The sequence below is a fragment of the Pristis pectinata genome, chromosome 14 (genome assembly GCF_009764475.1).
Source record: "Pristis pectinata isolate sPriPec2 chromosome 14, sPriPec2.1.pri, whole genome shotgun sequence".
NCBI lineage: Eukaryota > Metazoa > Chordata > Chondrichthyes > Rhinopristiformes > Pristidae > Pristis > Pristis pectinata.
Window position 1 is genome coordinate 27,924,025 of NC_067418.1, and position 24,604 is coordinate 27,948,628.

At 40.4% G+C, this 24,604-nt stretch overlaps 1 protein-coding gene across 1 annotated transcript in view; it reads left to right on the top strand.

Annotated features, from left to right (window-relative positions):
• dennd2b (DENN domain containing 2B) overlaps window positions 1–24,604 on the top strand; it is a 336,468-nt gene that overhangs the window by 203,884 nt on the left and 107,980 nt on the right. Inside the window, 3 exon segments of the mRNA XM_052028910.1 lie at window positions 799–953; window positions 14,109–14,254; window positions 24,201–24,416. Coding sequence (XP_051884870.1) covers window positions 799–953; window positions 14,109–14,254; window positions 24,201–24,416 — 517 coding nt within the window.

Genomic DNA, 24,604 nt, shown 5'->3' on the forward strand with positions numbered 1-24,604 from the left:
AAAACCTTTTCTGAATTCATTTTTCAGGATCTGGGTGTCACTGGTAAGGCCAGCATTTGTTGCCCATCCCTAATTTCCGTTGAGAAGGTGGTGGGGAGCTACCTACAACTGAGTGGCCTGCTTGGCTATTTCAGAGAGCATTTAAGAGTCAACTATGTGGAGATGATGGTGGGGAGCTGCATATTTGCATCACTGCAGTATTTCTGCTGAAGGCACTCCTACAGTCACGCTGCAGTGAAGGTGCTCCCACAATTAACCTGCAGTCCTTCTGCTGAAGGCACTCCCCCAGTTACAATGTGGAGGAACAACAATTTAGACCAACAATAATTGAAGAATGACAAAATATCTCCAAGTTCAGATGGAGTGCAACTTTGAAGTTTTAGGTGACAAGATCCTGAGTTTGAGGGTTGATGTTTTGTCAAGTTGTAACAGTTTGTTTTGCAGCAACGATAGGTGATGGAAGGAATGAATGTTCTGATTGTTGGAGTGGGTATCAATCAAGTGGGCTGCTTTGTCCTGAATGGTATTGAGCATTTGATGGAAGAAGTCACAGTTTCCACTGAAGCAGCAGATTAACTTCTTTCAGTTTCCCAGACTAATTTATGAAATTTCCAGAGCGAAGCTACTAAATTTCAAACTCTGTAACTGGCAGATGACGATGGACCAACAGCAGTAACTGATATAACGTCAACACTTTTTATTTTTAGTAGAGCAAACTCTTAAGAATTGCTTGCCTGTTTTAAAAAAAACTAATTGCTGGTCTATTGACAACAGACTCCTTTCTATGTGTTTTACAAGGAAATCCTTTGAATTTGAAGATGCTGTCAGTCTTCAATCATCGCATTCTCCTTCTCCTACTGAAAATGGTACATCCACCTCGCCTCTGGAGGTACACAGCAGATTTAGTTCAAAAAGCACTTTAGCAGAAGAGAATGCATATGAAGACATCATAGGTAAGAGCAAGAAAAAAATCATTGTGAGGACGTACCTTTGAATCTTAAAGCACTGGTCATTCACAAAAATATCCTGTTCAAAAGTAATATTCAGTTTATTATATTTTAGTCACATTACTTTATTTCATGACATAGTTTACCGAGTGTAGTAATAAATTTGTTCACAGCTTTAATATTGTCAGCATTGTAGCTGCAACATGGATATCAACATTTAAAGAGGTTGCTAACAGGGTGTTTGAATGTTCAGTTTGAGCTGTGCATACGAATATTGAAATAAATATTAGATGAAAAACACATTTACTTTGGTCAATGATATGATGTGGCTTTCAACCACTCCAATTTGATATATGCATAAAATATTTGAATAAATCTTCACCATGGTCAACTCTGACAATGTGACCAAAGCTTATGGGGATGAGTGTAGATGGGCAAAACATGTGGCATGGACACGATGAGCTAATGGGCCAGTTACTGTGCTGAATGACTCTATAACATTGTGACTACGACTTTCAAAACTGGTTAAAGTAAAACCTTGAGAGTACTGTATGTATTTTGTCTACCATTAAAAAATCCCACATGGTCATCATTACTCTTGATGGAGTTGTTGACAGTATGGAGGGTAGTCTTAGGCTACAATGTGGTCTTGATTTAATGGTGAAAGGGGCTGAGAAATGGAAGATGGAGTTTAATCCTGATAAATGTGAGCTGATGCATTTGGGAGTACTAGTGAGGCCAGGACATATACTATGAATGGTTAGGTCCTGGGGGTATTGGGGAACAGAAGGACCTTGGTCTGCAAAACCAAAGATCCTTGAAGATGGCAGTGCAGGCAAATAATGTGGTTAAGAAGGCATATGGGATACTGGCCTTCATTAGTCAGGGCATTGAATACAAGAGCAGGGAGGTTATGTTTCAACTTTATAAAACCTTGGTCAGACCTCATCTGGTATACTGTGTGTAGTTCTGGTCACTGCACTATAGGCAAAATGTGATAGCAGTGGAGAGAGTGCAGAGGAAATTCGCCAGGATGTTGCCTGGGATCGAGTGTAGATAGGGTAAACTGCAGGAATCTTTTCCCGTTATCAAAGGTGAATAAAACTAGAGGACATAGATTTAGGGTAAAGGTTAAGAGATTTCTAGGGGAACAGAATGGGACCTTTTTCACCCAGAGACTGGTGAGTACCTGAAAGGCACTGCTAGACCAGGTAGTGGAAGCAGAGTCACTGACAGCATTTAAGAGTTGACTAGACAAGCACGTAAATCACCTAGGCATTGAAAGCTACGTGCCAAGTGCTGGAAGATGGGATTAATTTGGATGGGTGCCCACTGGTCCGTGTGGATGTGGTGAGCAAAATGGCCTGTTTCCGTGTTGTATGACTCTATGACTATCGACTCAAAATTACCTCAAGATGAAAACTACATCTAAATGTTTGATTCTGACTTCCAGTGCTATCTGTGTGGAGTTCTGTCCCTGACCGCATGGGTTTCCTCTGACGACTCGAGTTTCATGCCACATCTCAAAGATGTGCTGATTGTTTGGTTAATTGGCCTCTGTAAATTACCCCTACTTCACGTGAGAAAGAATGGGTTATGGGGTACTGGGATATACTTGATGGACTGAATGGCTTGTACGTCATGATAAATATGACAAGACATAATATTCTATTTTCAGTCAGAATCTCGTGTGCACCTTGGTTCCTTCAATATTCCATTCTCATCCTTTCTCCATGCTGCTAATTCCCAGTACTTTTTTTCATTTTCTCTTGCTCGAATATTTTAATACACGGTTGTCATTGGTGCCATGAATGGTGGAGAAGCCTTTTCCTCATAGACCTCTCACTTTTCTCATTGGCATTTGCAGTTAGGTAAATAGGCTGACAAAGGAGAGAAAGGTGACAAAGGGGATATGAACTTTTGGCTACTTTTTGTGACTCACAAGTTAGGTTCCCACCCAGAGCAGAACTTGTTGAGGATGAATAATATTGATAAGGCAGTTTGGAAACAAAAGATATGCATAGATAAAGCCATTTCTATAAATCAAAATGCAATTTATTCAAAAACCATTTAGATTCCCTTGTTTAGATCATTGTCAATTTTTCCTTATAAAGGAGATGGTGTATTAGTTTGACTCTATAGCTTTTCCATCTCTGCCCAGCCTACCACAAAGGGAGTAATTGACTGATACTTTGCAGCCCCGATCCAGTCCTTCCTCATCCCAACCCTGCAGTGCCAGGGGAACATTTTGTGGCTCAAATTCTCTTCCTTGCACTAACAAAGCACCACACTATCACACCTCTTTATAGTTACGTTACAAAGGCGGACTAAACAAACAGTTGTTTTCTTTATAGTTCTTGCGTCTAAGAACACATAGCAAATGAACGTAATTTATGTATGTTTATAACATAGAATATATGTGGAGAAAGAATTGAACAAAGTGTGGAGAAAAGCACTGGAAATCTTTTGTAGAAATATTTGGGTCAGCTGGAAAAAGGTCAAGAAATATGTCAGGCATGTGACATAAATTTGAATCAGGACTGTAATACTTCTCAGACATCCAAGTAAGTAAGCAAGTCTGAATAAAATCCACATGTGGTATCTGGCAGCAGTGGACTTGCACTGCGTGAACTCAGCTTCGCGTTAAGATGTAATCAAGGAGTTTGTTCCTAACTTAACGCATGGCCTTCCATCTGCCAAGGTGATAATTAAACAAATAATGAAAAGTTAACAGCAAAAGCAGTAACAAAAAATAACAAGACTTTTCTGAGTGAAAATGGAAAACTGTATGTGCTGAGATAAAAACAGAAAATGCTGGAAGTACTCAGCAGGTCAGGAAAAAGAAACAGAATTAATGTTTCAGGGTGAAGACCCTTCATTAGTGCTGGAAAGAGAGAAAACATTTTTTTACTTGCAAAGAAGTTGAGGGGAGGAATTGGTAGGACAAAAGGAATACCATTGATAGGGTGAGGCCAGGCTTACCATCGAGATGAGCTGTAGAGGTCACAAAAAGCAAACTGCTGGAAGAACTCAGCAAGTCATAGGGCATAGGTTTAAGATGAGAGGGCAAAGATTTAAAAGGGACCTGAGGGGTAATTTCTTCTTGCAGAGGGTGGTGCATATGTGGGACAAGCTGCCAGAGGAAGTGGTTGAGGCAGGTACAACAACAATATTTAAAAGGCAGTTGGACAGGTACACAGATAGGAAAGATTTAGGGGGATATGAACAAATGGGACTAGCTTAGGTGGGCATCTTGGCATGGATGAGTTGGACCAAAGGGCCTGTTTCTGTGTTGTATTACTCTATTACTCTAAGTCAAGTAGCACCTGTAGAGGTAAAGGGATGGTCCATGTCTCAGATCTAGACTCTGCATCAGGACCAAGAGTGTAGAGGGAAGATAGGTGGTATATAGAAATGAGTGGGAGAGGTGGTTGGTGATAGGTGAAACCAGATAAAAGAGAATAATAGGCAGATGGACTCAGGTGGGGGAAGGTGAAAGGGGACTACTGAAAGAGAGGCTGATAGATAATGGGTGGAAACAGGTAAATGGGGGTGGGGTGGGGAATTAGGCAGACGAAAATGGCAGAGACAGAGACTGATAGGTGACAGGTTGAACTAGATAATGGAGGGATGACGGGCAGATGGAACCAGTGGGGGAGGTGGAATTGGGGTGGGGGTTTTGAGAGAGTGGGCAGCTAAGGACAACAAGTCTTAGTAATGAGGGGGGTGGGATGAAAAAGATGAACAAAGGGAAAGAGACCCTGGTTGGGCTGGTGGGAATGGGAGAAGAACACAGGGGGAGTGGGTTACCTGAAACTGGAAAACTCAATGTTCATATCACTGGGTTGTAGGCTACCAAAGCAGAATATGAGGTATTGTTCTAGTTTGCATTAGGCATCACTGTGGCAGTGGAACACAGACATGTCAATGTGGGACTGGGAAGGGGAGTTAATATGGCATGCAACCGGAAGCTCAAAATGGCCATTGCAGAGAGAGTGCAGGTGCTCTGTAAATCAGTTGCATAGTCTACGCTTGGTCTCGCCATTGTAGAGGAGGCCATATCATGAGCACCAAATGCAGTAGACAAGGTTAGAGGAGGTGCACCTGAATCTTTGCCTGACCTGGAATGGCTGTTTAGGTCTCTGGATGGTGGTGAGGACAAGTGTGGCACCTCCTGTGGTTGCAGGAGAAAGTGCCAGGGGACAGGGAGGGGTGGACTAGGGAGTCATGGAGAGTGGTCCCTGCAGAAAGCAGAATGGGTGGGGGATAGAGGGGAGGATGTAACTGGTGGGATCCTGTTGGAGCTGGTGGAAACGGCAAAGGATGATATGTTGGATGTGGTGGGCTGAAGGATGAGAATCAACGGAACTCTATCTCTGTTCTGTCTGAGGAGGGGTGGGCGTGAGAGCAGATATGTGGGAAATGGAAGAAATATGTGTGAGATCATCTGGATGATGAGTTAATGGAGATGGTGAAAATTGCCACAAAAGCAATGAAATGAGGGCAAATTCACTATGTTTCACCACATGTGTATTTACTCACTTCACTGGTACAATCTGCAATAAGGGAAGCCATTAAGACGCAGTGTTTTCTTTTGACTCTCAGGAAATTCTTGAAAGAATCCCTCCCAGGGGAGTGCTTAAAGTGGGTGGAGTTCAAGGTAAAACCAAGAGGGTAGCTAAATGGAAAGAGGCAATAAATTCTTGAGGGGAGAGAAGTTAGAATGAGATTGGGCGGAATGGGCCAAGGTCCAGTCTTGGTCTGCAGCTTCCCATCCCTCCACAGAACCCCTAAATGTCCTTGCAACAGAGTACTGTGTGGCACATTTTCTAACTCAAAAATATACAACCTCTGGTCAATGCACCTGAAGCTTGCGGTGGGGGTGGAGCCAACAACTGAAACAGTCATTGGCACCCTGCTGCTCTGCCTATCCAGCACACGTTCTGTCTGCACTACAATTTCTAGGTCTATACATTAGAAGAAAAAAATAGGTTATATACATTAGTAGATTATATTGATGAGCTTGTGAGGTTAATAAAAGACTTGTCGGGTTAGATTTTCAAAATACTAAGAAGGGTCAAAACTGGCATTGCAGATTGGCGACCTGCCAGATAAACTGCCCACTTTTAACTCGCCAGAGCTAAAACCTGCCAGATTAACTGCCCATTTTAGTTTCACCACCTGGGAATGCCAGGATTGAGCTGCTGTTGGTTTAATTGCTATTACATCACTATTCTATCTCTCCAATAGAAATTCATGAGGTGCCTTCCCCAACAGAAGGTAGAAAAATAAATGTTTAACTAGTCCTTGCTTTGGGTTATAAATTGCTGTTTATTGAATGGTAGGTGAATAGAAACAATGATGCACCATAGGTTTTCAGTTCCCACAGACTTAATTACCCCATCTCCGGGAAATATAAACTAAAGAGTTCTGTCTGCCGATCTGACCCGTAATATAATTTGCACTAGCCACAAGTTTTTTCAAAGTTAGTTTTTGTGTGGTAGTTGGTTGAACATTATCCAAGCCCATTACTTCTAAATAAAATATTGCAAATGTTAGAAATTATGACATATTATCTTTTCCTTTTCTCCTAACCCCATTGCTCCACTCCTTCCAGTTGGACAATTTACAAAACCTTATCTGTTTCTACAAATCTGCTCCCTCCTCTAAACCACACTCCTTTGCCTCTACTTTTATTCACAGCATATTCCCTCTCCTGCACTGATTTGAATGTCCCTTTTGGAGGTATTTAAAAACGGTGATGGTATTGCTGTGAAAGGGTGTCGGGATGTACTGATGTGATGGGACCTCAGCACCATGTCACCCAAGGTCTGGTCACCACTTGGAGCCCACTTTCTCGTCACCACACATCTCTTGATGTGAAGAGTCGGCTCATGTGGCTCTCTGTGTCAGTGGGTGGATTGACAGGCAGCGGGCAGTAGGCTGTCTCCAGCATGGGCTATTTAGGTCTGTATATCTGTAAAGTTCTGGTTTCCAACCAGATAGGCGATTGCAGATGTGAAAGTTTGCATTAATTTAACACCTTCTTTCTGCTCTTGACTGGTTTAGTGATCTTTCTTGAATCACTGTGCTTTCTGGTAAACAAATAGTCAATTTAGAAGTACTTTGTTCTGTCCACTGACCAGTTCTCTGGCCTGATCCCTGGCATTTGAATGCTAGTTTATGCTGAGTTAACTGACCTTGGGTCATCTAATGTATCTTTAAGCAGAGACGTGCTGTTATTTCTGTGCCGTTGTTTGTGTTCATACTGTGAGCCCATTGGGTAGGAGAGGCTTGAGGTGTGCCTGCTTTGCAGCAATGTAACATCACCACAGTCAGCCTGGAACAAGCAGATTGGATCACTCAGTTGGAGTCAAGGATGGTTGATTTTCTTTGCAATTATTGAAGGACCAATGGCTCTTGCTTGTTGAACTTTGTGGGTGTTTGCAGCAATAAAATTATATTTTTGTGGTGTTTTCTTGCCATCACTTCCATGGAATCTCATTTATACAAGGCCTCCATGTACACTGACAGTCTATAACACAACATGCCACAATGCATAGAGACAGCAGCATTGCATTATCACTGGACTATCATGTGCACCAAGTTTAGCCCTGTCTCTGTTGAATAGGAATGGATAACATGACTGACCCAGCTGGTTACATCAGGAGTATGATTGAACCCGAGAATCTGTTTATTCCTTTAATTAATCCTTGTTAAAATGAAAAAAAATGACCTGGAAGATGAAAGAGAAGTTGATATTGGAGAGTCCAAAATGATGTGATATATGTTGCTGTGATACAAAAGATCACCACTCTGATAAAGATTGGGTCAAAAGCATGGAGCATGCAGACAAATCTCTCTGTGTTAGCAAGACCAAAGAGGTTGTACAAATCAGAAAGATAACTTTAAATTCAATACAAATAAAGTTTAGGACAGGAACCAGAGTGGGGTGACATAATTGCTGAGTACATTTTTTCAGTAAAGGACTGCTCCACACATTGCAATTTTGGAAAAATTTTGGATTGTGCCTTATTCGTGAACTGATAGATGCAGAAATTAATATGGCTGCACATAGTTCGATAATGAGTTCAAAGTATTTCAGCAGGTTCTGACAGATACCATTGACACTGAAAACCACTTCCAGTGAGATTTTAGAGTTGATGAGGTAAATGGAGTGCACAGTGCAAAAGCTCAGACATCGAATATAGCTGCAAACTATGAACACATCAAGCTTTAATGGGGAAGCATTGGTAGGGGTAAACAAGCTTGATTGGAAGAATGATTTCAGAACTGAAACTTCAGAATAGCATTCTGTAACACAAGTGGAAAGGTGTGATGATATGTTCAAAAACACCTACACTGACATTACGGGATACAATACACACATTTACGTCAGAATGGATGTAATTGTTAGTCTGTTGCAAGCCTAGGCCAGTCCCATATGTTCTAAAGAGCCAACTTGAAAGAGGAATGAATGAGTTTGAACAAGCTGCTGTACCTGTTTTTAAAAAAAGACGATTATGATGGTGCCTAAGGCAGATAAAATTGTGCAGAAGGTTGCAAATTTGCACAAACTCAAGCCATAGACGACATTGGAACACAGGAAATAGTGGGTTTCTCAGCTCCTCAGGCCTTTCAGCCATTCAATAACATCATGGCTGATCATTTACCTCAGTGCTATTTTCCTGTGCTAACTTCCAGATCCTTTGATTTCACACATATTCAAAAATCTATTGAAACTCAGCAACTTGATTCTCCATAAATCTCTTGGTCAACAACAAATAGTTGACAATTCCTTTCCTCCCACAAATGCTTCTCAACCTGCTGAGTTCCTCCAACAGATTTTTTATTTCTTCAAATGTACTCTTGTTCTTTCATGTCATTCGGCTTCAAATGCAGCAGCTATCCAAAAGTCAGTCAGAATAGTTAAGGAAGCTCTCAAGAAGTGGGTGTTGCAGAGGTATTTAAAACCCAGCATGAAACATCGCTTGGCCAATTTCTTGCTTTATGCATAGACCAACTCTGCAGGCTACCTTGGGATATACTTGTGCAGAATTTCTGTAGATGAGAAGATTGAGAACATGTTTAAACCTTGTTCCATCAAGTTTGCACCTACAGTTGGACAAAAGCAATTTATTGAAAATATTGCTAGATAGTAATAAGAAAGAACAGTTTCAAGCAAAATGAGTGGGTTTGTGTTCTTAACTCATCTAACAAATCACAATTTTGCACAGGATGGAGGAAGAGACCAAAGTGGAGGTTTGTTTTTGTTAAAACTGGTGACAAAATCCAAAGTTGTCATGTTAATCCAATGATCTCTGCTGAAGATGAACCAACTCTGGGTGATGAACCACTCGATCATGAGCTTGTGTTTGAGTTGGATCCAGGTCCAACTTCAGAAACAGAAGCAAATCCAAGCAAGTCTGGCAAAGATCCTGAACCTTCTTTGGGTTTGAATCTAGAACCAAACAATCCAAAAATGTATTCAATACCAAAACCTGTAAGGAGATCAGGAAGTCTCCAGAAGCCAGTTACTGGACTACATTCATAGTTGTTCAATAAATATGCATACTGATAGGTATAGACAACAAGATCTTCCTCTTTAACAACAGTAGTGCAATGTGATTTATCTTTAAGTATGGACATGCTGTCATCTCTCTTGCTCTCTTGCCCTTGCACTCTCTCACTCTGTACTCACACTGTGATCCACAAGGACACAATGTGTCCTGAATCAAGAAATAATAGGGGCTTGTAAGAAAGGTACTGCAGTAATCCTGGGAAATGTTAATTATCATGTAGAATGGACAAACCAAACTGGCGAGAGTAGCCTTCATGGAGTGTATTTGGGATGGTTTCTTACAGCAATTCATTGAGGAACCCACCAGGGAGCAGGCTATTTTGGATCTGGTATTGTATAATAGTTGTATAGTTAATGATTTCTTGGTAAAGGATGCCCTAGAAAGGAATGATAATGACATGATAAAATCTGAAATTCAGTTTGGGTGTGGGAAATTTGGTTCTGAGTCTAGTAACCTAAATTTAAAGTTGGCTAAAACAGACAGAGAAAATAGATTAAAGGGTAAGAAGGTAGATCATTGGAAGCGAACATTTACAGATATTTCATAAATCCCAGCAAAGATATATTCCAGTGAGGGAAGAAGGTTTCAAGGGAAGTATATTATTAACCATGGCTAACTGAGGAAAAGGATGGGATCAAATGGGAAGAAAAGACGGACAACATTGCAAAGATTAGTGGTAAGCTAAAGGATTTGGATAGTTTTAGAAAGCAGCAAAGAAAGACTGAAAAGAATATAAAGAGGAAATAGAATATGAGAGCAAAGTAGCAAAAACATAACATAAAACAAACAATATAAAAATAGAGCTATTATATAAGAGAGTAGTTAATGTAAACTTTGGTTCCTTGATGGACTGGGAAAGTAATAATGTAAAGTAGGGAATTGGAAGAGGTTCTACATTCATAGTTGTAGAATGTGGATTGGTCTTCATGGCAAATGGCCAATGTTTTAGGGTCTTAAAAAGTAGTGGTTGCCGAGAAAGTTAGTGTGTTGGTTGTAATTTACCAAAATTCCTTGGGTTCTGGAGAGGTTCCAGAGGATTAGAAAACTATAAGTCTAACACCATTATTTAATAAAGGAAAGACAAAGAAAGCAGGAAACTATAGATCAGTTAGTCTAAGATCTGTAATTGTGAAATGCTGGAATCCATTATTAAGGAGATTATATTAGGACATTTAGAAAATCATAAGCCAATCAAGTAGAATCAACCTAGTTTTATGAAAGGGAAATTTGTTTGACAAATTCACCAGAGTTTGTTGAAGGTGTAACATATGGGGGCACTGGTATGTTGGCAGAATACAAATTCCAGGTACAACAAGTAATTGGAAAGGCCAGTGGAATGTTGGCCTGTATGGCAAGGAGTACAGAGTATAAAGGTCAGTAAGTGTTGATGCAGCTTTAGAGGGTGCTGGTGAGACAACCTGGGGTAATATGTACTGTTTTAGAATCCATATGTAAAGAAGGATATGCCGACATTGGATACAATGCAGAGAAGATTCACTAGTTTGATTCTTGGGATAAAGAGGTTGATGTACTGTACTCAGTGAAGCAGAGATTAATGATGTATTCTTACTATTAAGTGATCTTAGTATTTAATATTCTGTGGGGGATTGATGAGAGGATGTTCCCCCTTGTGGGGTGTCTGAAATTAGGGGACATAATTTCAGAACAAGGAGTAATCAGTTTCAGACCAATGAGCAAGAATTCCTTCTCCCTTATGAATGTTTTGAATTCCATGCCAGTATGTACCACCAGCTCCGAATTGTGGAGGCAGAGTCGGTGAATATATTCAGGACAGAGATTGACAGCCATGTGAATTGCCAGGGAGTCGTGGGTCTGGGGGAGGGCATGGGAAAGTGGTGTTGAGGCTAAGATTGGATCAGTTGTGATCTTGTTAAATGGCTGAGCAGACTTGAGGAGGTGACTGATCAATTCCAGTTCCTCTTTCTTATGTTCTAGTGGATTCACTTAACTGTGTCTGCTTCGCAGCAATGCAACATTGTCACAGATAGTCTGGCACATTCAGTTTACCTACTTAAAGTCTGCTGCCTTGCAAGTAATCCACCATCTCTTTCAATGCACACTTATCTGTATCTTGCATTTGTCAAGGCATTATAAGTTATCACAAGGCCAGAGGGTGATTGGGAGGCTAAGTTAGCATATATTCACCTTCAAGGGCAGCAGTTGTAGTTTTGTAGATTTAGTTTTGACTGCATGGAGCTTGTCTGTGCTCCAGTTGATATTGATTAGTCAAAGTTAGTCTAGCAGTGATTGACAAGCAAAAAAAACTGAAGCTGCTGGAAATCTGAAACAAAATCAGAAAATGTTTGACATACTCAGCAGGTCAGGTAACATCTCTAGAAAGAGAAACCGTTAACATTTCAGCTTGATGTATGACCTTTCATCAAAACTGGACATCGAGGAAATGACCATGTATTAAGTTGCAGAATTGGGAAAGGGGTGGGAACATCAGAATGTCTGTGATGGGGTGGAGACCAGGAGAATCCAGAAAAAGATGCAGTGGTTTGAAGCGAGCTTTGGTCAACACATCATTAAGAACACAAAGAGAAATATAAACCATTGGGTTAAACGAGGTAAAAGAGGCAAATGGAAATCCCATTGGAGAGGAACAGAGCTTCGTCAAGATGGACAGCCCTGGGAAAGAAATGTGATGGAAGGTCACTGACCTGAAACATTAACTCTGTTACTCTCTCCACAGATGCTGCCTGACCCGTTGAGTATCCCCAGCATTTTAGTTCCTTACAGCAGAGGCCTAGAATGATCCTGCGTCTGGGCAGCTGAGAACAACTGTGACCTTGTCTTTGATTGTGAGGGCATTCCAGTTACATGTGTGAGGGTTTATCTAGGGTCACAGGAGGTCATCATTCTTAGTGAGTGTGATCTTGATGAAGTGTAGCCCATATAGAAAATGCTGTTTAGAGAAGTCTAGGTATGGGAAGAGGCCTCTGTAAACCCTGGGTTTAAACCTCATTTGTATTGCGTTCTTGAATGTTTTCGTAACCCAATCTTTAATGTTTTCTTCCACTTTGTCTCTGTGCCTATATGTCATTTCCATGTCATCGAGCAAGAAGAGCACTAGCTGGAAGTAGGTTTTGAGTGCAGCAATATAGTTGAGGGTACAAGAAAGGTTAAGTCTTAAGTGTACAGAGTAAGCACTGAGGTTGCAGAGTTCTGTGAAACAACCTGGCAAATAATGTAATTGGCCTAGGGAGAGTGTGGTTTAGAGGAAAAGAGAATCATAGATTTGTACAGCATGGAAACAGGCTCTTCGGCCCACCACGTCAATGCTGACCTTTTTGCCCATCTACATTAATCTCATTTACCCGCGTTAGGTCCATAACCTTTTGAGCCTTTCCTTCTTAAGTATATGCATAAATGTCTGTCAAATGTTGTGATTGCATCTGATTCTATCACCTCTAATGGCAGTGAGTTCCAGATATCAACCAGTTTGTTTAAATAAACAACTTTCCCTTCAAATCCCCTATATGACTCCTTCCTCTCACCTTAAACCTATGCCCTCTTGTTTTTGATATCCCTTCCATGGCGTGAAGGAAAGCTGGTGGCTCCCTGTGTAAGGACAGACTTTTGTTTTAGACCATTGAGATTGAAAATCACGCTGAAAGGTTAAAAATGGATGTTGCTGATGTCAGTGGAGCAGCTTACGTGCCAGGGTTGCTTTTCCAGCACTAACAAAAATCCCGATGGAAAATTAGGGGTCAAATTATATTATGCCGCTCAGAGAATCGGAAATGATTGCAATTTTGTTGTATTCTCAGCTAAGCATATTTTTAACACAGCACTATTTTTCAGCATTATGAGAATACATTTCTATGTCATTATGTCCTTTTACTGTTTATACCATCAAATGCTAGTTTAAGGAGCACAGTGCACCAGTTTTGAGAGTGTCTTTCCCCTGGCAATATAAGGACTTTAAAAATTGAACTTACAAATGTAGAAAGGAAACTAATGCAAATGTTTTTGCCATTTCTTAGTGGGAAAGCAAGGTTTTAATGGACAAATTGTCATTATGGCAATCTGTATCTTTGAGAGGCTGAATATGTGCTCTCCCTTTGCCAATAGAAACATTCCACAGCTGCTCTGAGACGGACTAATCGATTGAAACTGTATTAAAGACATTGAAATGTCTTGTACTTTTTGTTAAAGTAGTATCCTGTTCTTAGGAATAGTGGCAAAATATTAACATACCGTGCTCAACTTAAGGGTCAGAAAGTGAGTCACCAAGTGTTTTTTTAAAAAAATGTTCATAACCCAATCTTTAAGCAGTAATTCAAGTGACATCACATCCTGTTCACTGACACCAGAGCTGCCCAGTTATGTTAGGCATTGTACGGGATTTACTACTTCGGTCCACCTTCTAAAGAAAACTTTATACTTTTGAAAAAAAAATCACTGGATAAAACAACTAACAGGCGTCCTTTGAAAAGAAGAGAAAAAGTTAACTACAACCAGCAGTCCGACTTAGTCTGCCAACTGAGGAAATATTTTTAGATTCACATGACTCTGTTGAATCAGCCTGTTTTTTCTTTACACTGCTCCACAGATACACCTAAAGAAAACCCTTATGAAGATGTGGAGCTGAAAGGTCGATACCCTGGCAGAAAGTTACAGCTGTCATCTGAGAATTCCCTAGACTCTTTGCACAGGATGTGGTCCCCTCAGGAAAGGAAATACACTACACCTCCCCAGGTAATTCTCTTGCTTTAATTCAATAGAAATTCTCAAGCAGTTCATGCAGGAAGACTTCTAGGTCTGTTTGTTTTTATAAGGCTAGAGAAAGAAGGACAGAACTGGGAAAGGGGTGATCTTTTGCCGTCAGCCTAACCAAGTTGATTTGGAAATGAAAGTTGTTTTTGTAACTTTTTTAAACTAAAGATGAATTAAAAAGAATAAACTTAAACATGATATAATGTCAAGCATTAACAAAATTATCATTAAGGATTTTGTGATGTTATATGATTTTGATTGCTTTCTGAATTCATGCCAAAAGGGACCGTTTATAGGTAATGAAAGAATAAAACAGGCTTACCAAATAAATACTAAAGGTGCATTCTTTCAAAGATAATTTTGCTTCAAGACGTTCAGCCCTACAGAAATTCAGAAATGTGGGTAATTATATGTTCAACAGAGTAAATCTGGTTATGTTTCATAAAGAAGAAACCCAGGCTTCACTCTCAGCTACCAGTTAGGGAGCTCTCATTTATCATGAAAATAGACAATTCAGTACAGTTTCAAATATTATATCAATAGGATATTTTTCCCATGTAAGACAAAATTGGATTCAAAATCCCTCTGTGTATAAGCTTATTAGGCCAGTGAAGTGTATCTCTTACTGTTAGTGTTGTCGTTCAGATGTGGTGATATGAAAAGTGTTTTTCAATGCTTATGAAAAATAACTGCATATTTCTGCCTGGTAACATTCCTGAAAGGTTTTATAAATTCAGGTTGGTGTTGTTTTGCAAAAAAGTTATTTATTCTATTTACATTCCAAACGAGCACTGTTAAAGTAAAAACAATATCCTTAAAATTGTACCATAACATCTTTAGTATGAAGATGTTAGATAGAAAAACGCTGAACTTTATTTATACCCTTGTTGATATAATAACTAAAAGTACACATTTCCACTTTAAAAACTTTCATAATACGGTCACTGTTTATCATGTAAATGATTATCTCTACATTTGTGACAGTATGTGTACTGACTCACCACTAACTTGACTGCACCTGTGTAAATGTCACACTCACAAGTTTTCTCTGGATTACAAAGTAATTTGTTCCACCATCAGACCAGGCCAAACCAAAATAAGATTTATCATCCCCTTTTTACTGCAACTCAGGCCATGCATCAAATACGTATGCTATATTTGTTTTGCCATCAATCCTGAAGAACCTCCACAGACTTTTGAGAGTTTAGTTAGTCTGAATAATAGCAGGAATGCACGGACCAGTATGGGGGGAGTAGTGTGATTTCTAGACCATTTCGGAGAAGCAGGCCTGTGAATAATGAGATGTGTATAATATATCAGGTTTGTTCTTGTAAAGGAACTGCCACAGCTGCACTAGCCAGGAAATCCTGGTTTGAATCAAGCAGGAGCATGTCAAAAAATGTTCTTAACAATTTCAGTGATTTCATTTTGCTTAAGATTAAAGCTATTGTGTAGTCATGCAGATTATTATAAGAAGTTTATTTGTGGTACTAACATTTGTGGTACTAAGTTTATACTAACATAGAATAAATTTGAATGTAACAATGCACATTTTATGGCTCGTGAAACTGTTACTTTAAGATGTCATTGAGTTTAGGTGATATTTGTAATATTTGTAATAGTTGCTTCAAATTTCCTGGACAGTTTTGATGTAAATTTGGCATAGTAAAAAAGCTGATATTATTTCCAAGGAAATTTGCACGTCTGATTTATGCTAGTTTTGCAACAAAACGTTACTACATGCCAACTTCCTTGATCACTTGGATTATTCTGGAGATAATTCCAACAAACCTCACTACTGTTAATTACAAAACCTGCAGTCAGTGCAAAAGACAAGAACTAACCATTTCCTGGATTTACACAAATAAGAGTCATAGAGTTATACAGCATGGACAACAGGCCCTTCGACTCAACTCATCCATGCCGACCAAGATGCTGAACCGAGCTAGTTCCATTTGCCTGCAATTTACCCATGTCCCTCTAAGACATTCTCATCTATCCAAGTGTCTTTTATATGTCATAATTGTACCCACCTCTACCATTTCCTTTGGCAGCTTGTTCCATATGCGCACCACCTTCTGTGTGAAAAAGTTGCCCGTCAGGCCCCTTTTAAATCTTTCCTCTCTCACTTTAAACATATGCCCTCTAGTTTTGAACTCTCCTACTCTAGAGAAAAGACTGTGCCTATTCACCTTATCTTTAAGGTCAGCCTCCTATACTTCAGGGGAAAAGCTCCAGCCTCTCCAGTTTCTCCTTATAACTCAAACCCTCCAGTCCTGACGATATCCTCATAAATCTCTTTTGCACACTTTCTAGTTTAGTGATATCCTATCGCAGGGTGGCCAGAGCTGAATGCAGCACTCCATATGAATGTAGATAAATAAAATTTCTGGAGTTGGATAGACATCTGGACTAGATTCCAATCCAGATGAAGGATTTTGACCCAAAATGTCGGCTGTCTATTTCCCTCCATAGATGCTGCCTGACCTGCTGAGCTCCTCCAGCATTTTGGTGTGTTGCTCCAGATTCCAGCATCTGCAGTCTCTTGTTCTCCATAAAGAGGGGAGAGCTGTCCTCATGACTGGAGTGATGCTGAAAATTTATAAAATTGTTCATGATAATTTTGGGTGTTTTTTTGGTGAAATAATTAAACTTTTCTCATTGCCTTATGTACAGTAATCAGAGCTCTCAAAATAGCTGTTTTAGATTAATTTTATTAAAAATTTCTGTGTAGATGGCACAAATCCATGTTACACTCTTCAACATTTCTAAGACATAGAAGCATGTTCTTCATCCTTAAATGGATAGGGCTCTGAAAGTAAATTATTTGTATTATATGGCTAGAAAATTCAGTGGCATTGGCTAACCAAAGATTACCTGACTTGATTTTCACTGGGGCTTCAAAATAGGAGAGAAATGGTGCAGCAGAGGCACCTGGAACACAAGGGATCTTGTTAAAATATTTTAATTAGCGTCTTTGCAATTTGAAATCAAATGGTAAGATTCCAACTTTGACACTCTCCCAGTTGACACATTGCACTAACGTTAATCAAGGGCCACAAGAGCTCTTTTTGGAAACCATTCTTCTGTATGTCTCCCACTTGCATCAATTTTGCAGTCTACGATGTCCTCAAATTTTGCTTTTGGGGACATTGTACATGTCAGCACATCTGTAATGGGCTAACCTTAGATTTGGAGAATAGCCTTGTTGATCACTGTCTCACCCCTATAGGGCCAAGAGAGGTGGGAATGGAAGTAAAACTTGGTGGGTTCCAACCCAGCTGGATAATCTGCCAGATTACTTCCCAGCAAGTTGAAGGAAACCCACATGAGGACAAGATGGGCTGTAGCTTCTGCTCTGGGTAAAGGAACACACCTGGGCATAAATTGTACCATTCCAGCATCTGCAGTCCTTTGTTTCCCTTTCACCAGTTTTAAGAAGTCTTTTTCTTTCTGTCAGGGTTCTGCTAAGGCTCATTTACATAAGGCCAAATCTAAAACTTGCCGTGATCCAACACAACCAGGACAATCTTTGAACTTTTTCCTGAAGATTTTACTTGGAAAAAATATATTTATTGTTTAGTCAACCTCATGCAGTTTTATCAACACAGCTGAAAATGGGTTCATCACCAAAAGTAATTATTTTTAATCAGTGTCTGAGCATAACAGTTTTGAATAATTAGAAATGACTGTGACATTTTGTTCTAATAATTCATAGCAAAGGCTGTAAGACATCCTGTTTTGCCTAAGCAAATATTATAGTTATTTACAGATTATGGAATTTCCCAATTATGCTGCAAGACTGGTAAAACATTTGAGATATTTAACAAATTCAATGAAAGTCTAAGACTTCTTGAACAGTTGCTTTATAGCATGGAACTAATGAGACTTGAGTGTTGCTTGGTTCCAGTTTATCAGTGGGAATCTTTGATGTAGGCTGTATGTCTGAGTTTCTGTCTAAGTTGTTCAAAAAGGGAATTAATCATTGTAAACAAGACTATACCAGCCTTTCTTTTCATTAGCTGTGAGGGGTTGAGCATTTTATCATTCATTTATTATTTCCTCTCTTAGCACAACACCCTAATTACCTCAACACTTTAAATTTAATAATTGCATCAGTTGTTTTGTTACGAAGGGAATAACAATTTTTGAAATTCTATTGCATACTCCATATTTTTATGCATTGCATGATTGAATTAATGTGTAAAATTGATCATGAAACTCTCAAAGCATTTAATGAGATATTCAGCAGTTTAGTCATCCAGTGGCAGTCTGCTGTGCCTTTCATGTTTCAGCTGCTCTTCTGGAAAGACAATACGCTCCTGGGGGACGAGGGCTATCTGCTGTACGAGTAGTGCACACAAAGGGGTGACGAGCAGGCAGATGGGTCTCCAAAATTAAAGAGCTGCATCTTGCTGCCTGCGGTCCCTGCCCAGTTGCACCCATCTGAGCTGGATGCAGAAGCCTTATCTTGTTGGTACTCTATACTCTGGAGCTGTGCAGTTTGCAAGTAGACCTCAGATGGCATTTGTGATTGAAGGCAAAGCCTTGAGACTTTAACAAATTTAAATGAACTATGTGTGTCCATGCCCTGTTCTCCATTCCTCTTATTCTTGAAGACACTGGAAAATGCTCTTCTCCTTAATGAATGCACTCCTCAAGATACTGAAAAATTCTCTATTTTCCTCTTTGAGTGCATTCCTGAAGACACTGAAGAATGTTGTCTGCTCTTTCTAGTGTTGTAGATGCTGAAAAATATTCTCTCATTTAACTTGGAAATACCTTCTGTACTGTCTGTCTCAAGAACCATTTATGCCTCAAATCGCTGTCCAGCATTTGCACATTACCCGCAGAGTGCACCATTTTCCAACTAATCATCCTTGAGCATTTCTCCGTGTCACTTTTCTTATTTTGATATTGATGCACAGTGCTGATCACCCCTCTGGTTGTAGTTGGTCTAGTAGATGGTTACTCCATTGTAGTTGTAGAGGATGTAGATGTCAGAAAAGTTGACCACTAATAGCTTTGAGTTGAGATGGCTTGGTCAGACTGTACTCGTCTGAGCAAGCTAGCTAATGGAAAACAGTGAAGGGAACATTAGAGGCAACAATATGAGATTGGCTGGAAGCCAACTGGCCTTAAGCAGTAGGTCATTGCCTCCAGACATTATCACAATGGGGAGGGTGACTTCTGCTGTCAGATGCTGAATCAGTTTTAGATTTGTGAGTTTTGACATGAGCTGGCCACCATTTCCTCACTGGAAAAAACTGGGCTTAGGTTTGATGTGGTTTTGTGTAAGGTTGGATCTGGACTTCCCTGTGCTTTTCAAATCTTCATACAAGATTTTAGACAGGTCAGATAGTGTCTAAGCATTATCTGGTCAGTTTCTGTCTCTGGGCTGTGTCATTATGAACCTCATCTAATTCCTCCATGACTGACCTCTGCAACTAGGCAGCTGCCTTGTGAGCTAACCTTTTCCCTGGTCCGGCTGCTGTTCACTTGCCTGCTGGTTCACTATGTGAAGATCCTACCTCTAAAGTACCCTTTACTGTATGTGGTGCCTTGATTTGAGGTGGTGGATGTGAGCATTAGATGCAGTGGTGGGGAGCCTCCTTCCTCCTCTATTCCTCCTCTGCCAGCATCTGTTGTATCTAAAGTGAAAAATAGAAAAGGATATGGTCACAGTGAAGGAAGGTTGTGGGTCAGAAGGGCTTGGGTAAAGCATCCAGATGCCAAAAGGCAGAGGAGATGACAGAAAGAAGCAGAGGTGGGAAGTTGGATAGTATCCTCAATGATCTCCATTTCATTTCTGCACATTGGATCTTTAGCAACTGAGCCCATAATCATGAGCACTCTTGAATGCAAAGAAGTGAGTCAATGCACAAGGAAGGCCATCCCACTCTGCCACCTCTCCAGTGCAGCTACAGTTGGCAATTGCAAGTAAACTTGTCTTGCAAGAGAGAGGGGAGGAGTGGTAGTGAGTTGCTTGACCTGCTGAATTCGTCCAGCATTTGCTCCAGATTTCAGCATCAGCCATCTCTTGTGTCTCCGTGGTAGTGAGTTTGTTGTACTGTATGAGTTTGCCTGCCATCAATGTTTTAAAATTTAAGTATAGCAATGCATAAATTGGCCGATTGTATTTGTTGATGTTTCCTTTGACATTCACTACAGATATAAAATTATTACATTTCTTGCAACAGTGGAATTAAGTCCTTGTGGCATCACTTTGGGCATTGATATTGCTGGCCACCCCTCCCATTGGAAGTTGGGGGGAGGTTATTTCTGCCCTTTGTGACATCCTTGAATCTGAAGTTTGAAGGACCTTCCTTTCATTTGTTCACCTCTCCATCTAAAACTTCTCAGTCTGTATCCATGAAGCAGAATGTTGGCTTATGCCAGCATTTTGACTTCCAGCAGTGCTTGGACTCGGTGACACCCTCCCCTTTCAAGACGTCAGTTATTGCTGATCCATTTCACTAGGTGCATGGGACTCCTGAAGTTTTTCTATGGGTACTAATGAGAGAAAGGTTACAATTGGTATCTCCAAAGCACACGGGTATATGAAAATCACACACCAGTGGTGCCAGGACACAACAGCATGGGTCTCCTGCACAACAAAGTGCATGTTTTTAATGAGGGAATGAATTTTTAGCTCCATAAACACCAGAAGGAGCTGGGGACAGCTCTAAGATGGTACAGGGATTGAATTTAAGAGCAGAGAGGTTATGCTGCAACTGTACAGGGTACTGGTGAGGCCACAACTGGAGTACTGCATGCAATTCTGGTCTCCTTACTTGACGAAAGATATACTGCCTTTGGAGACGGTGCAGAGGAGGTTCACCAGGTTGATTCCGGAGATGAGGGGGTTAGCCTATGAGGAGAGATTGAGTTGTTTGGGTCTATACTCACTGGAATTCAGAAGAATAAGAGGGGATCTTATAGAAACATATAAAATTATGAAAGGGATAGATAAGATTGAGTCAGGAAGGTTGTTTCCACTGGTAGGTGAGACTAGAGCTAGGGGACATAGCCTCAAGATTTGAGCGAGTAGATTTAGGACAGAGATGAGAAACTGCTTTTCCCAGAGAGTAGTGAATCTGTGGAATTCTCTGCCCAGGGAAGCAGTGGAGGCTAGCTCATTAAATATTTAAGACAGTTAGATAGATTTTTGCATAGTGGAATTAAGGGTTATGGGGAAAAGGCAGGTCGGTGGATCTGAGTCCATGGCCAGATCAGCCATGATCTTGTTGAATGGCAGAGCAGGCTTGACAGGCCAGATCGGCCTATTGGCGAAACAAGTCTACAGCAGATGCCATCTCCCTGGCCCTACACTCAGCTCTGGAGCATCTGGACAGTAAAGACACTTACGTTAGACTATTGTTTATTGACTACAGCTCTGCCTTCAATACAATAATTCCAAGCAAGCTTGTCACCAAACTCCGAGACGTAGCACTCAACACCTCTCTCTGTAACTGGATCCTTGACTTTCTAACAAACAGACCACAATCAGTGAGGATAGGTAGCAATACCCCTGACACGATTATTCTTAACACTGGTGCCTCACAAGGCTGTGTCCTCAGCCCTCTACTCTACTCCCTATACACTCATGACTTGTGTGACCAGATTCTGCTATAACTCCATCAACAAGTTTGCAGATGATACCACCGTTGTAGGCTGTATCTCAAACAGCGATGAGTTGGAGTACAGGAAGGAGATAGAGAGCTTAGTGGAATGGTGTCATGACAACAACCTTTCCCTCAATGTCAACAAAACAAAACAGCTGGTCATTGACGTCAGGAAAGGGGGCGGTGTACATGCCCCTGTCTACATCAATGGTGCCGAGGTTGAGAGGGTTGAGAGCTTCAAGTTCCTGGGAGTGAACATCACCAACAGCCTGTCCTGGTCAAATCACGTTGATGCCACAGCCAAGAAAGCTCACCAGCGCCTCTACTTCCTCAGGAGGCTAAAGAAATTTGGTTTGTCGCCTTTGACTCTCACCAACTTTTACTGATGCACCATAGAAAGCATCCTACCTGGATGTATCACAGCTTGGTATGGCAACTGCTCTGCCCAGGACCGCAAGAAGCTGCTGAGAGTTGTGGACACAACCCAGCGCATCACGGACACCAGCCTCCCCTCCTTGGACTCTGTCTTTACCTCTCGTTGTCTTGGTGTAGCAGCCAGCATAATCAAAGATTCTCTCTTCTGTCCTCTTCCATTGGGTAGAAGATACAGGAGCCTGAGGGCACGTACTACTAGACTTAAGGACAGCTTCTACCCCACTGTGATAAGACTATTAAACGGTTCCCTTACACGATGAGATGGACTATGACCTCACGATCAAACTTGTTGTGACCTTGCACCTTATTGCACTGCACTCTCTCTGTAGCTGTGACACTTTACTCTGTACCGTTATTGTTTTCACCTGTACTACTTCAATGCACTCTGTACTAACTCAATGTAACTGCAGTGTGTAATGAATTGACCTGTACAATTGGTTTGTAAGACAAGCTTTTCACTGTACCTTGGTACAAGTGACAATAATAAACCAATACCAATACCAGATGGCCTCCTCCTGCTCCTATTTCTTATGTTCTTATGTACTGATTTGTGACTGTTGCTACTTATTGATTTCTAGTGTCCTGAAAGAGTTCTTGAGTGGACATTTTTTATGTTTAAAAGTGCATGTAATTTTATAAAAGGAATTTTCTGCTGTTTTGGTACTTCCATTGCATTGCTGCTGCTGTACATTATGATTTAGGTTCTGCTCAACACTTATCATTATCAATTCCCTACCAGTAAATGGACTGAAACTTAATTACTCATTAATTTCTCAGTAAGTAAGCACAGAACAAACTTGTTGCTGCTAGGTAGATGGAGTAGTCTGTAGGTTACTGAGCAAGGTATTGCCAGCCTCTGAGTCTTGCAAGCTGCTGTTTCTGACAGGGAAGGAGAAGTAAGTTGTTAGCTTATTCTGTAAGGGGTTACTTCATACTTACAACTTACTTCCCTGTGGATACAAGCCCTGGATGGAAAATGTAAATGTAAAAAATGTAGTACAAAAGACAAAAAGAAAAACAAAACCATAAATCACAAAGAAATTTTTATAGTAGACCAGTACGTTCATTGCTCTTGGAGATCAATTCTCAGCACACACATTCTTAGGCAAAGTCCATGTGTATGCTTTGCATATGCCAAGTAAGTTGGATGTACTTCAAATGCACACTATTATTACAATGTGGAAAATGATCCATGAGATGCGGGACCTACCAGCAGATTTCAGAAAGTATCCTGCACATCTGGAGCCCAGTGTTTCATTTCCATACAGGGAAATAAAGTGGCTCTTGTTAAAAGTGACGGTAGGACAATACTGAATTATGTTTCTCCAATGTATTTGTTTTATACAGCAACTACTAAGTAAATAAAATCAGATGCTAAAGGAGTCACAAAAACCTTATTTTTCACTGCGTGTGGATCTACACCATTATTGTTAGTAAAGAACTTTGCACATGATGGTAATACAAGAACATAAAAGACAGGAAGGAATAATCCACAGGCTGACACTAATTATTCATAGCTAAAGAATCTGAATGTTAAATTAGACTTCTTCCTTGGTAGCTTTAGTTTTCTTTTCAGCCCATTTTCCCACATTTGTTGTCTTGATGCAAATAAATATAATTTACTATTTTTGAGTTACAATGAACACATTTTCAGTTCTGCAGTTAATTAGCTTAGAAATACACATAGTTGCATTGTTGGTCATCATGCATATTTTGATTGGTGGCTTGAAATAAAAAGTATTGAATGTTTGAGGGACATCTGGCTCAAGAGCTGGTGCTGCACAAAACATGAAATGATACATAGATTGTATAGTCTATTTACACTGCAGTACATTAACTTAACCTGGTCAATGACTTATCTTCCAAAGCTGCCTCCGAAACCCAGCAGTCTGTCATTGCGTCTGAGTAGTACCATAGACAGGAGGACCCTTAGACTACCACGACTGTCCAAAAGACACAGCCATGATGATGTGTTGCTTCTGTCCCACCTTAGTGTGCCCTCTTCCCCCACCAGCCTCAACGATGACAGCATAAGCACCACCAGTGAGCTGCTGTCTACACGTCGATCCAGGAGGATCCCTAAGGTAAGATATGTATAATTGTATTTTTTTGGTAATGTATTAGAAAAATTATTATTGCTGATTATTGGTATACATGTACATATGTGCATATCACCAAAAACTTACTCAGTGATCATATCTGAATTTCAGCACATATCCTATAGATTGCAGTGAAGGAAATTCATTATAAAAGATCTTGCCTAGGAATTGAT